The following is a 14,882-nucleotide window of genomic DNA, read 5'->3' as shown; positions in this document are numbered from 1 at the left end:
TTAAATCGACTTTCTTTTGCCAAAAGTTCTTTTAGAACATTATCAGATTTGAAGAACTTGTCATCCCATCGATATATAAATTGCACAATACCTTTATAATATTCCGGCATATAACGTATCAACTGGAATGCCTGATACAGGTCTTCTCTAAAGGATGACCAGCATCTTGGAGACGAGATATGATCATCTTGAGTCTTGCCTACAACAGACTGATTTCCTCTCCCTCCCGATATCGGCAATCAAAGAACTGATCCAGCAAACTGATGATGCCAGCTCGGGTGTTGGGTCGAAAATGCTCCTCCAGTTCTTGCAGGCCATAGCGCCATCGGCAGTGACAGAGATGAAAGCTCTGTATTCCTTCTCAATGGTAAGGTAGATTGTCGAATGGGCTCGATCTTTTCACAGGTTATAGTTTCTGAGTTCCTTACTGGTTACAGTGTCAGGATCTGGCTCCAGTTCTTCACCAGTGATGAATTTCCAAGCACCTTTTTCCATCAGAAGGACTTCGACGTCGTCCTTCCATGTGGAGTAATTATCTCCACGCATCGTTTCTATGGATTTCATATTACGGCTCTTCCGTCGATGTAATCCTAGGAAAATGCTAACTATAAGTTTAGATGAAATATTTAAAAGATGATGACTACTAAATGGCCCATAACCAGTCTTATCCAGTCATTAAATTTGAAATCAAAAATTATGAGTTGAGTCAGGCCAGGTTAAAAATAAACTATCAGCATCAAAGCTGGTTTTATTCATTTCAAGTAAGTAGGTACAAATAATAAACATCAGTCAGTCTATATATACAGTCAGTAATCTGCCCACCTGGCACTACGAACAAAAGAACCAGCAAAAACCAGTTCACTCGGCGCTGTATTCAAAAATAAAGATAACGACATCAGCATCAGAGAGAAGGGAAAAAAAGGAAAGAAAAAAAATCTTTATTGCTCGACGTGAGCAGATAAACATAAGATGCATGATCATGGGAAACGAAAATCAGCATTTTTGCCTAACACTTTCATTATAGGGTAGCACTTAAAGTTGAACTTTCAGGGGTCTTTTAAAATAGTTTTAACAGGGGAAAGTGCCTGCAAGAAAAGTGTGATTTATTAAGTAAAATTTAGCAATAAAATTCAGGAAAAAATTTCATGTGGAGATGAATACACCCTGCATCATCTTGGCAGGAAAAATTTGAACGAAGTGAATTATTTCTTCCCAGAAAAACTAAATTTTAAAAAATTTAAAAAGTAAAGATATGCAAAAACATTTTGAAAATTCTAAAAAATTAATGCTCAGGTCTAAAAGGATCATGGCACAGTAACCACATTGTGCAGAGACTACCAAGAGTAAATGCCCTATAAATGATAATTACTCATTGCCAGTATGCTTAGATCTCTGGAAATTAATGGTATACATTCGGCTTAACGTGTATTCGGCTGATAGACCAGTTTCTCACTACCTTAATAATTATCACCAGCTTGATAAAATCTGTTGAAATATTGAATCTGAGAGCCCCCTAATTTTTTTCGATACCTTTATGTCTATGTTAGTGAAACATGCATGCATATCATGGGGGATTGAATTTTTCGTTGCTACAATATTTAAGTATACTTGTAATTCCTTCTCCTTATATATTTGTTAATATTTTTGCCATTTAGACTGGATACAGGGCACTTGCTATTGCAGAAAGGAAGTTGAGCAGGAAAGAATATGAGGAATTCAGGCATAGACTAAATGAGGCAAGGTGCTCACTTCAGAATCGTGAATCTGCTGTAAGTTTACAGTTTTGTGATGAAGTTATGAATTAGTTACTCTCATTGAGCTATAAATTTATGATTATGAATGTTTTAGTGTTTAAAAAAATATGTGTATAGTTTAACATAATACATATATATGTTGTTAGGGGCCATTCAAGTGTTACGTCATCATCGATGGGGGTGGGGGGGGTTCCGATTTTCTTACTTATGATGACGAGGGGGGGGGGTTTTGATAATGCTTACGTCAGACACCACCCTTTATGAAAATATGAGTTAGGATTCAGAGGGGCAGAGCTGATGATGAAATTTTGCTGACAAGGGGGGGGGGGGTCAAAAATGGCTAAAAATTTGCTTACGTATTTCTTGAACGGCCCCTTATACAGTAAAACCTTGTTAAGTCGTCACCCTAGTGAGTCATCGCCTTTCTTCAGGCCTGACCAGCTTTCATAGACAACAATGTTATTAAACCCTCGTTTACTCATCGCTAATTTTGGTTAACTCGTCGCCATGAAAAAGTTTGAGATAGAGAAACAGATAATTTCTATGGCTTCCTTTAAAAAAAAAGTCTTAACGACATTGCCATATGCTTAAAAGACAAAAAAAAAAAAAAAACTGAACAAGACTTAATGTGAGCTAAGTCTTGATCAAACTCAAAATTGAAACATAACAGCTGATTTAGATGGCTTTTTTCTCAGCCAGAGATATCAAGGAAACAGTTATTTTGCGGATATTATGCTGAGGTGAGCTCGGAAAGAAAAGTCATCACGTCTCCGCCGGGACTCGAACCCAGGCCCTCTTGCATACCGGGCAAGCATGCTACCATCTACACCACTGGAGACACATGAATCTGCCTTCCTAATTTCACGCACTGTGTCGTGAGGCGCTGAAGTAGAGGCATTAGTAGCCTCTCTTGACTTCAGGAAATGGCCTCCGGGTGGGACGGTTTAGAGAGATTTAGATGGCTTTTTTCTCAGCCAGAGATATCAAGGAAACAGTTATTTTCCGGATATTATGCTGAGGTGAGCTCGGAAAGAAAAGTCATCACGTCTCCACCGGGACTCGAACCCAGGCCCTCTTGCATACCGGGCAAGCATGCTACCATCTACACCACTGGAGACACATGAATCTGCCTTCCTAATTTCACGCACTGTGTCGTGAGGCGCTGAAGTAGAGGCATTAGTAGCCTCTCTTAACTTCAGGAAATGGCCCCCGGGTGGGACGGTTTAGAGAGATTTAGATGGCTTTTTTCTCAGCCAGAGATATCAAGGAAACAGTTATTTTCCGGATATTATGCTGAGGTGAGCTCGGAAAGAAAAGTCATCACGTCTCCGCCGGGACTCGAACCCAGGCCCTCTTGCATACCGGGCAAGCATGCTACCATCTACACCACTGGAGACACATGAATCTGCCTTCCTAATTTCACGCACTGTGTCGTGAGGCGCTGAAGTAGAGGCATTACTAGCCTCTCTTAACTTCAGGAAATGGCCCCCGGGTGGGACGGTTTAGAGAGATTTAGATGGCTTTTTTCTCAGCCAGAGATATCAAGGAAACAGTTATTTTCCGGATATTATGCTGAGGTGAGCTCGGAAAGAAAAGTCATCACGTCTCCGCCGGGACTCGAACCCAGGCCCTCTTGCATACCGGGCAAGCATGCTACCATCTACACCGCTGGAGACACATGAATCTGCCTTCCTAATTTCACGCACTGTGTCGTGAGGCGCTGAAGTAGAGGCATTAGTAGCCTCTCTTAACTTCAGGAAATGGCCCCCGGGTGGGACGGTTTAGAGAGATTTAGATGGCTTTTTTCTCAGCCAGAGATATCAAGGAAACAGTTATTTTCCGGATATTATGCTGAGGTGAGCTCGGAAAGAAAAGTCATCACGTCTCCGCCGGGACTCGAACCCAGGCCCTCTTGCATACCGGGCAAGCATGCTACCATCTACACCGCTGGAGACACATGAATCTGCCTTCCTAATTTCACGCACTGTGTCGGGAGGCGCTGAAGTAGAGGCATTAGTAGCCTCTCTTAACTTCAGGAAATGGCCCCCGGTTGGGACGGTTTAGAGAGATTTAGATGGCTTTTTTCTCAGCCAGAGATATCAAGGAAACAGTTATTTTCCGGATATTATGCTGAGGTGAGCTCGGAAAGAAAAGTCATCACGTCTCCACCGGGACTCGAACCCAGGCCCTCTTGCATACCGGGCAAGCATGCTACCATCTACACCACTGGAGACACATGAATCTGCCTTCCTAATTTCACGCACTGTGTCGTGAGGCGCTGAAGTAGAGGCATTAGTAGCCTCTCTTAACTTCAGGAAATGGCCCCCGGGTGGGACGGTTTAGAGAGATTTAGATGGCTTTTTTCTCAGCCAGAGATATCAAGGAAACAGTTATTTTCCGGATATTATGCTGAGGTGAGCTCGGAAAGAAAAGTCATCACGTCTAAGCCGGGACTCGAACCCAGGCCCTCTTGCATACCCGGCGGAGACGTGATGACTTTTCTTTCCGAGCTCACCTCAGCATAATATCCGGAAAATAACTGTTTCCTTGATATCTCTGGCTGAGAAAAAAGCCATCTAAATCTCTCTAAACCGTCCCACCCGGGGGCCATTTCCTGAAGTTAAGAGAGGCTACTAATGCCTCTACTTCAGCGCCTCACGACACAGTGCGTGAAATTAGGAAGGCAGATTCATGTGTCTCCAGTGGTGTAGATGGTAGCATGCTTGCCCGGTATGCAAGAGGGCCTGGGTTCAAGTCCCGGTGGAGACGTGATTACTTTTCTTTCCGAGCTCACCTCAGCATAATGTCCGGAAAATAACTGTTTCCTTAATATCTCTGGCTGAGAAAAAAGCCATCTAAATCTCTCTAAACCGTCCCACCCGGGGGCCATTTCCTGAAGTTAAGAGAGGCTACTAATGCCTCTACTTCAGCGCCTCACGACACAGTGCGTGAAATTAGGAAGGCAGATTCATGTGTCTCCAGTGGTGTAGATGGTAGCATGCTTGCCCGGTATGCAAGAGGGCCTGGGTTCGAGTCCCGGCGGAGACGTGATGACTTTTCTTTCCGAGCTCACCTCAGCATAATGTCCGGAAAATAACTGTTTCCTTGATAACAGCTGATGTTCTATTGGTCAGAAACATGACATTTTCACAGACCATGGAAAATTTTTGACTTATGAAATTTTGCATGAACACCGACGATATGCAGTGTCCTATCATTAGGAGAACCTAAAATGATCAATTCTTAGCCTCATTTGGCTTACAGGCAATGCTTCAACAGTTTACTAGTACTATGCACTACAAGCAAGTACTTCAGAGAAGCAATACCCCACACAATATCTTAACTGAATCAATTTTTTTTTTTAAATTTTTTTTTTGTAAATTAAAACAGCTCAAGCAACATATTCTACTCTCAAAAAGACATCCACTTGTGGCCATGGTTCACACACAGCTCCACCCCTTCCAATTACATTTCTTAAAAACTAAAACAGACTCTGATAGCTTTTTTTATTGTTGCCATCCCTATGACATTGTTAATTTTCTTCTCTTTTTTTGAATCATTAAGGTTTCTGAGGTATTTGACAGCATTGAGCATAGTTTAGATTTAGTTGGTGCCACTGCAGTTGAGGACCGCTTACAAGAAGGTGTGCGAGACACTATAGTAGCTCTTCGTGCTGCTGGAATCAAAGTAATATCTGTGTATCTCGTGTTATCATATTAGTCAGGTCTTTTATGTATATCGGATCTTTTTCTGTTTGTCTTTGGTTTCTATTTTCTTTTTCTGGTGAATCAGTTTATTAATATTCAATTTTCAATATATTTTATTACATAACAAATCAAAGTTAAAATTTTATAATTTTATCTCCAGGCACAACTTGACTTGAATCTACCATAGAATTTCAATAGCATGTTTATATTTTCACTGTGATATTCGCAGACATAAAGTACATAATACTTTTGTCTTTACTGATTTACTTGATATATTCAGCTTGAAAGATGCTGTAGACTTTTTATGTAAGAGGAAATACAGAGAATAGGGTTGCTCTATAGGAGGGATGCTAAATCTGAGTTGAAGGGCAAGGGGAAAAAAGCTTTGTCAACCAAAAAAACATGGTTGGGATATATATATATATATGTATATTCACTTATTCAGTTTGTTGGTTTTCTGTCCAAAATTGGTGGTTATAAACAAAGTTTTTATCCCATCAATATTTCTTATTGAAGTATGAGAGAGTGTCTTGTCTCTAACATAAGATTATGCGAAGGGATGCCTGCTACACCTGTACAAGGCAGGGCTCAAAAATTATGTAAGTTGAATGGCATTAACAGAAAGATTGCATTAGAGTGCGCCCTTTCCGGTCCAGGGCACGAGGGCGGCCTGCTCCCCCTGGTTGCGGCCCTGTGTGTATATATTAATTTGTATGTATTAATTTGTGCACAACGTTCCAGTTCTGACTTGTGTTTCCCCCCCCCCTTTTTAATCTTTAATATATATGTATATACCTCTTTTAATTTAGTCGAATGTTTAACCATGCACGCTTCTCACGTGTTTATTATTTTTTTTTATATATATTTATTTATTTATTTCCCCCCCCCCCGTTTTTACTCCCTCTTTTTGTTTGCATATATATTTATATTTTCTTTCTCCTTGTAACGGGGCAATTGGCCCTAAACAATAAATATTATTATATATTATATATTAGAGTGCCCTTAAGGATACAGTGTGAATTAAGTTAATAAGTAGTCAGTTGCCTAACTCAGTTTCACATTGCGAATTTGGCAAATGGGACGACTCGAGCTATTGACCACGTTTTTTTTTTGGTCGACAAAGCTTTTTTCACCCTTTCAACTTAATTTGGCAACCCTCCTAGAGCGGTGCCCAATATGGCCACATGGTCTGCCCCTGCATTGGTGGGAGAGGGGCATGCTATTAACAGTAGTCAAAGGAAGGAGTTTGTGCTAGGAGCATGTTCATTTTGCATAACTTCTGTGAGATACCTTTTTTATATTAATGTCCTACCTTTCCAAAACATGTTGTTGGAGAGAATGAAATGTTTGCACTTTTTCTTGTTTTTCGCTCTCCCTCTCGTGCATTGCTGGGATGTTGCTTAACATTGTAGCACCAACAGAACTATTAATTATGTGTGATGGATGGGTTGCACTACAATGCAAAGAATTACAAGAAGTGAAATGAGTTCAGAGAATAGATAATTGAAGAAGAGCCATTTAAATAGAAAAATTGTCTCGTACTTACTTTTCATTTCAGCAATGATGCATATAAAATTTCAGGTGCTAAAACCAATTTTCTAGTCACCCCGGCATCTGGGATTTGACCAGCCCTGCTATTTAGCACCCAAGTGGCACAGTAGTAAGATGCTCGCCTCCCAATATGGAGGTTGCTGTTTATGTCCACAGGTTCGAATCCAGCCAAAAAGAACGTCAGAAGCAAGTTCTTTACCATCTCGGCCTGGAGCGACCACGGATAGATGGTGCCTTCATTTTCACCCAACTCCATGGTTGAAAATTTCTGTATGGCGATATATGACTGGAGTTTTTGTGTGTAGTAAAGTAGTCCTACTGCCGGAATTTTAGAGATTTTTTTGAAAAACCACTTATATCATCCTACACCATCTCCACCATTTATTACACGCAAGAATAGAAAATGTGATAAAAATTAAATATTTTTGCTAACAATGAACCTAAATGATATTTTTCAAGGAAAAAAAAATTATATTTAAGCCACTTTTATGAGATTTTTTTTAAAAAACCACTTGGTTAAAACCAATATGTGGTTTTTAAACCAAATAACCCTGGCAAGTACCCATAGCTTTGTGGCCCAACGACGATTTCTGAAAATTGTTAATTAAGGAGCCTATTCATCTATTCCATATCACATCATCCCCCTTATGCCAGAAACATGAATGTGCACATTTCAAGAACTTGGAAAGCAATGTTTGAATGTTTGCTCTACCCGTGTTACTCTATGGAAGTTGCTTTCCTAAAATGTGTTTCAATGCAAGGATACACATTCATGTTTCTGGCAAAACTTAGATAGCGAAATAAGTGATCCAACCAACTGATAAATCAAAAAGAGAAAATTCACACATTCGTGTCTCTGGCGTAAGGGGGATGACATGTTGAACAAAAAAGTGAATGTGATCATTTGAAGGGTAGAATAAATACCTATTTTAAATTAGATTTCATATAGGGGATGCTAATTTCTTCTCTGTGAGTGTAAGTATGTATTAATTAACTTTCATGTTATATAATTTCTTTTTTGAAGAATTAGAATCCAGTCCAGAACTTTTCCTGTAATTTTATTTTTTGTTATTTTACGATAGGTTTTCTTATTGTTTATTTTCCTGCAATAGTTTCTGTAACTTTTCATTCTCAGACAATTTGTCATGTTACATTTGGCACCACCAACCAACACATTTTTGCAAACTAGATCTCTAGTCCCTTACAATATATCATTTCTTTGTACGTTTTTCCTATTTACGAATTAAGCGTTCAAGTCCATTTAATTTGTTGCTACACGCTTGTAACTGAAACACAGCTTGTTTTGTCAATCAGCTATGGTTTCAATGTGCGTTTCCAACTTGGTTTCCTTAATATTTGATATTTTGTATATTTTTGAAATTTAATGTGTTAATCAAAGAGATTTCCAGTTAACAGTATTGGATGTTCTCAAATGTTCTGAATTGCTGCTTTCAGGTGTGGGTGTTGACAGGAGATCATTATGGAACTGCACTGAACATAAGTCTTGCCTGTGGTCATATCAGCAGGGACATGAAAAAACTTGAAGTTCTCGATAAGACCGACAGCGAGCAATGCTCTTTAGCTCTTTTGCATATCAAAAATAGGTAGGGTTATTCATTTTTAAAATTTTAAACTGTATTATTATTTTCAGAGAGTTTCGTGTACTTTTATAATTTTTTTAAATTTTATTTTTAAATATGCCAAATAGTCATGATATGAAACTTTTGAACCTTGATTAAAAAGTTTTTATTTTTCCCTTACATGTATGTTTTTGTTCAATTCTAGACAAATAAAATATAATACATAATTATTAGTCAGAGGCTGAGTGAGATGGCAGCATCATCTCCTTCCTGACTATATAATCTTCCCCCATCCCCAAATATGATTTTTGAATTCCTGTATATGTTTGAAATGAAGGCAAAGTAATCTACAAAAAAACAGATTAATAGAAAATTAGAATAATAATCAAATACGTTTATCAAAAAATGTTTGTAGGCTCAAACAATTTTTTTTTAATATTGTCGCACATTGGTTAACACAGAGGTTCTCAGGCTATGCACCGCTGCATCCTGTTGCAATTTGCAAAGGTTCTCTGAAGCAATTCTTTGTTGCACTGCTTTAGGGGAGCCGCAGATAAGCGTTGATTTTAAGGAAAGGGCCGCTGAGCAGGAAAATACTGCAAGAACCCCCGGCAAGACCACAACTAAATGTTTTGTCAGCAAGCACACATTTTGGCATACCCTTGTAATGTTAAAAAAGTTGAAACAGTGGTTCATACAAAGGTTTTTAACAGCTGGCTGTGTGACGTGAAGATATATTTTGGAAAGAGAAAATTCAACTGCCCCTGTGGGGAATTGAACCCATGTCCTTTTTTATTTCTGGGTGAATGCCCTAGACCAGTGTTTCTTAACTTTTTTTTGCCCGTGGCTCCCTTTGAACCATATTTTTTTCTTGTGGCTCCCCGTCTTACCCAGAGTTTTCAACTTTCATCTAGAAGCAAGACACTTTATACGTATTGAAATGATTTTTTTCAGTGAATTTATACTGAACGAAAATTGGCCTCCAGACCACTAGCCTAGAATTTATTGATCTCCCCGCTAGTCCGAGTTCTATCAGGACCGTCTCAATATCATGGGGCCCCCCTCCTCAGGCAAAGTGATGCTATGGTAGTCCCATACTTTAGCTGGAAATAAACAACCTACATATTTCTTACTTATTTTCAAAATTAATTGTACTATACAAAATATAAGGTGGGGTCACTTATTGGCATGAGGCCCCTCACAAGAGTGGGACTGACAGAGCTACAGCCCGGGGCCTAATATGGTTTTCATCTTTTTTTTTCCATACAATAAATTTTATATAGGGAAGGGGGTCTGAGAAATTTAGCCAGGGACTTGAGAAAAACCCCATCTTAGGGAACTTGTTGCAAAATGTAGGCGGTGAGGCCTGGTGGGTCCATGCCCTAAAGAAGGCTCTGGTTTTATGGGATTCTCTCTCTCACTGTAAGTGTTTGTCACTAATATAAAATCTTTATTTCTTCACACCTTAATTTTTCTTCTCAGCTCTCCAAACCACCTGTCATGGCCAATTTCTCCATTTTCTTTCGTGGCCCCCTTGAAGTATCCCAGTAATGTTGAGAGCCGCTGCCCTATACCACTAGACTGCAGAGGCAACGAATATCTCAATCTTTCCTTGGAGCTCGTGTGCACTGAACAGGACCTCAAATGGACGGTCGGACCTATCTCAGGCCAAAGCTCACAATTGTTGACAATGCCACCAGATGGTGACTTATCCAAGGATGATGTCACTCTCCGCTATCCATACAAAGTTTTTAACAACTGGCTGATGTGGAGATATATTTTGGAAAGAGAGAAAATTCAACTTTCCATGCAGGGAATCTAACCCACGTCCTTTCACTTTTCTGGTGAATGCCCTAGACCAGCTGTTCTCAACCTGTTTTGACTCGCGAGCCCTTTCTGGTATATAATTTCTGCGGAGGAGCCCCGTAGGACTATTTTTCATTCATTCATCAAAGTTACTGATTTCTTATTATTATTCAAAAATACTTATAATTATTTTTTCCGAATTTACTGGGTTTTTTTTTTGTTTGTTTTTTTGTATTTTTCTGGAGCTGCCATGGAGGCCCTGAGCTAATTTAATGGAAAAAATAGAATTCCAAAAAAAGAAAAAATTGTTTATAAGCTCTGCCTGATGAAATCTGTATGTTAAGAACTGTGTGATACTTTCCAAATTCAATAGCAATGCTGTGCATTCGATACATTTAAAGGGGCCATCAAAATGTATGAGGGGGTTCTGGGATGGCACTATACTGCTAGAAAATTTAAAAAAATATCAGTAGTGCAATATTTGGAGAGTTAGTCAAGACAGTACTGTCGCGAATCAGTGTATGTGCGTGGGAAGATGTTTTTCTCATATATTTTGTGGGTATCAGATTTGACCCAGACGATTGTGACGTCATTCACAAAACCCCTCTCCCTCTGTGTTTTGGTTTTGCTTTTTTCTCTCTCTGTCTGTACAAGATACCTACTAAGATTAGGTACCTACTTTAGATAGATTTGGAGACCATACCTGCAGAGGAGCATAGACTTGGTTGAAGGGGTGCAGAGAAGAGCTACGCATGTCCTTATTGGCACACGGGGTTTGAGTAATGAAGAGAGACTTCATTTTTTGAATATGTTTACATTGGATGAACGCAGGTGTCAGGAGATATGATCGAAGTGTTCGAAATTTTCAATGGGATGGACCGTGAACTTTTAGTACACCTCAAGGGGACACCAGTATCGATTGGTGAGGGACAATGCAAGGCTATGGTGTTGCAAGGAATTTTTGTTGTTAATAAATGGAACAGCTTACCCCCGGAGGTAGTAAATTGTAACACAATTGACACGTTTAAAAAGAAATACAATAAACATGTTGGGATAAATCAAGAAGTAATCCATACTTAGAATAAGACAACCATAAGTATTCATTATGGGCATTGTATAGTATTTTATCATGTGTATATATTGATTATAATTTTTGTTAATTGCATTTTTAATTGGTTTGCTATATTTTTGAAATATATGACATCCATATTTTTATGGGCATCTTTTTCTCAGCCACCTCGTTGGGCATTTTGCCTGTTGTGGCATTGTATTTGTATATAGTTGAAACGATGCTTTCGGCTTGAATGGAAGCAGTCTTTTTTTGAGCTGCTGTGGTGGTCGAGTGGTCATAGTGACAGACTCGCATCGCGGGGACCCTGGTTCGAGCCCCACCATCACCACAGTGGTGGTCGGCTGACATTGGTTTTCTGTGGTTCCCAACTTCGAGGCACAAATGCGAGCCAATCTGCCCGTTAAAAAGTCTCGCCACAGAGAGCAACAGGCCTACAAACAGTACAAATATTCGGTCATTACACATCACTCACTTCACTTCTGAGATATAGATGGCAGCACTGAAAAATCATACACAACACTAGATATGCACTCAGACTGTTAGGTACACACACTTACAATTCCGGCACAACTCCCTGGATAGTAAATCGCCTATGGCAATAGACCTGAGTTGTGCTCTGTTTGAAAAAAAAAAAAGTATTTTTTTGAATGTGCTAGAGAATTTGTATAGTATGTATCATGTGTATTAAATAATATTTTAGTCCAGTTCATCCTTCGTGTTCAAAGACAACTGTGTTTGCTTCTCGGGTAGAGATGCACAATTGAAAGAAATTTCGAATGAACCCTTCATAACATTTTTGGCACCCGAACAGGGACACGGAGGACATCGTCAACTTACGAACACAGATACATAGTGCTTTCTTTTTTTATTTTGAGTTTTGTTGAGCCGACCATGGAAGCACTGAAAGTAAAAAGAAAATCTCTTCGCACGTCGCTGACTGTAGCAATGAACGCTATTGAAGAAGAGCTGCAAAAAGACACTTGTGATTCAGAAAGTCTTCAAGTTCTTCTCAGTCAGATGTGCGATAAATTTGAGATTGGATTCCGTCCAAACAAGCATTTCTAAACTGTTTGAGGAGGAAGAATTTGAAAGAGACTTCCTTCAAGCTGAAACTAGAAAGCAAGGTTTTTCACAAGAAGTAAAATCACAAATCGATGGTGTGGTGAGTGTAGCTGCTGGGGATGCCAGAGAATATCTTGGATTCTGGAGCCAGTTTGAAAAAATTCACAAAGATCCAGATATCGCTACAGAAGACAAGTTTCACTATCTCTCGTAGTGTATGGTTCCAAATTCTCAAGCTTCACAGGTCATCAACAGTTTTCCAATGACAGTGGAGAACTACGAAAAGGCTATTACGCAAATGAAGAATCACTTCGGTCGTGAGGTTACACTAATCAAAGTTTATGTGCGTGATCTTCATCTTGTCTTGGAGCAACAACAGTTGTTCCAAGGAGTTCAAGCTCGCAAATCTATACGACAGCCTGGAGACAAAATTATGATCATTAGAGACTCTAGGTTTCACTGAGGATAAATTTGCAAGTATTCTTTTCCCACTAGTTGAATCATGCCTTCCTGTGGATATCTTGAGAGTCTGGGAAAGAGAGCCAGGAAAGATAGAAGGTGAATTCTATCTTAGAATTTTTGGGAACTGAAATGATATTGGAAGGGTGAGTTGCTTTGGCTCATGCCGGCCCACCGTCGCCACAGTGGTGGTCGGCTGAAGTTGGTTTTCTGTGGTTTCGAACTTCGAGGCGCAAATGCGAACCAATCTCCCCGTTAAAAAGTCTTGCCACAGAGAGCAGCAGTCCTACAAACAGAGCAAATATTCAGTCACTACACATCACTCACTTCACTTCTGAGATATAGATGGCAGCATACACAACACTAGATACGCACTCAGACTGTTAGGTACACACACACTTACACATCCGGCACAACTCACTAGGTAGTAAATTGCCTATGGCGATAGACCTAAATTGTGCTCTGTTTAAAAAAAAAAGAAAAAAGGCTCATGCCGGACTTGGCTTTGAAAAAACCAGGAGACCAAACAAGCTCGTCGCTGAAGAGCCTTGTATTGTCCAGCGAATTACTTAATGGTCAATCATAAGGTTGATAAGCAATGCATGCTTAAAAAGACTGACGAATCTTGTATATTTTGTGATAAATTTCATTCGTCAGATAAGTATTTTAAGACAAGCTCACTATCATACAATGAAAAGCGAAATTTGATTATGAAAAAGGGAGCTTGTTCTGCATGCCTTTGCAACGTCCCTTATGGGAGTTGCTTGCCCGGTTCGAAATATCCAGCAATAAAGTGGCAAACGACAAGTGGAAAATGATTAGAAACAAACTTTCGCATGAAATATTATTATTTATTCAATTATATGGGTTAGTTAATTTTAACAATGGATTAGTATATCTTGGAGCCCTCTATTTGACGTTAGCAGTAAAGATACTGGCTCACCAATTGATGATCAACAACAGTCAACTTGTGCAGTGATCGGACATCCGATGTTGTTAGCTTTTCCGTAAATACCAGAGGAGTTTTCTCAGTTGAGAACCGGAACACCTTGATCAGTTCCTGGGGGCCTCTCGGTTGAGGGCCGGACCACCTTGCTCAGCTCCGGGGGGCCTCTTGGTTGAGGGCCGAACCACCTTGATCAGCTCCAGGGGGCCTCTCGGTTGAGGGCCGAACCACCTTGATCAGCTCCGGGGGCCTCTCGGTTGAGGGCCGAACCACCTTGATCAGCTCCGGGGGCCTCTCGGTTGAGGGCCGGACCACCTCGATCAGCAATGAAGAACTTTGACTGTGAAGATTGTTTTATATTTTAATCCCGGACCTGCCGGAAAACGGATTCAAATAATGTAGATTATTGCATTTTAACAATTCAGCCTAAGGCCAATAGATACGGTAGTAAGACGGTGAACCGTCCTACTAGAGGGCTTCAGTTGAACAGAACAAGATTAGACGAACGCAATGTGAGAGACAAAGAGGGAGGAATTTATACTCCCCTTTTACAAGAAGTTTGGGACCACATGTCCTCGCATGGCCTTTTCGCCTCAACAAATTTATCGAATTTGCATATTCAAGCGTCACTATTATAAACATTACAATTTAATTACATTGGAATCTGGCAACATGACATAATCCGGAGAGCTGATCAGACTCTCCCGATTATGTAAACATTACCAACATAACAATATGAAATGAATTGTTCCGACGGAGGTCTGCAGCCCCCCGCCGAAAATAAGTGAGTACAACACTATATTTTCGTATCCGCACAACGAGACTTGCAACAACTCCCCCGGGAAGTTCTTCGATAAAAATAATTTAAACTGGGCTAAGCCTCGCCCAACTATACATATATTGGATCAAACCCCTCCACGAAAATAGCGGCATCGTCGTCATGAG

The 14,882-nt window shown here is 39.9% G+C and overlaps 1 protein-coding gene and 2 non-coding genes across 6 annotated transcripts in view; 1 reads left to right on the top strand and 2 right to left on the bottom strand.

Moving 5' to 3' along the window:
• The window catches only part of LOC149081576 (phospholipid-transporting ATPase IF-like), a 189,722-nt gene that overhangs the window by 77,782 nt on the left and 97,058 nt on the right, over window positions 1-14,882 (top strand). For all 4 annotated transcript variants that reach the window (XR_016193471.1, XM_089238531.1, XM_089238533.1 and 1 more), the window contains exons 16-18: window positions 1,656-1,769; window positions 5,319-5,441; window positions 8,468-8,616. Coding sequence is in view for 3 of the 4 variants with exons in the window: in XM_089238531.1 (XP_089094657.1) it covers window positions 1,656-1,769; window positions 5,319-5,441; window positions 8,468-8,616 (386 nt within the window). In the remaining variant the exon portion in view is untranslated. The remainder of the gene's footprint in view (window positions 1-1,655; window positions 1,770-5,318; window positions 5,442-8,467; window positions 8,617-14,882) is intronic.
• Window positions 2,799-2,872, bottom strand: TRNAT-GGU (transfer RNA threonine (anticodon GGU)). The gene has a single exon. It is a non-coding gene; the product is annotated as a tRNA-Thr (tRNA).
• On the bottom strand, window positions 3,915-3,988 carry TRNAT-GGU (transfer RNA threonine (anticodon GGU)). Its single transcript has one exon. It is a non-coding gene; the product is annotated as a tRNA-Thr (tRNA).

This window comes from Pholcus phalangioides, unplaced genomic scaffold (assembly GCF_987345545.1).
Source record: "Pholcus phalangioides strain wild (caught in Gottingen) unplaced genomic scaffold, Ppha-v1.0 ptg000010l_1, whole genome shotgun sequence".
In the NCBI taxonomy this organism is placed as follows: Eukaryota; Metazoa; Arthropoda; class Arachnida; order Araneae; family Pholcidae; genus Pholcus; species Pholcus phalangioides.
This window is presented reverse-complemented; position numbering and strand designations above follow the sequence as displayed.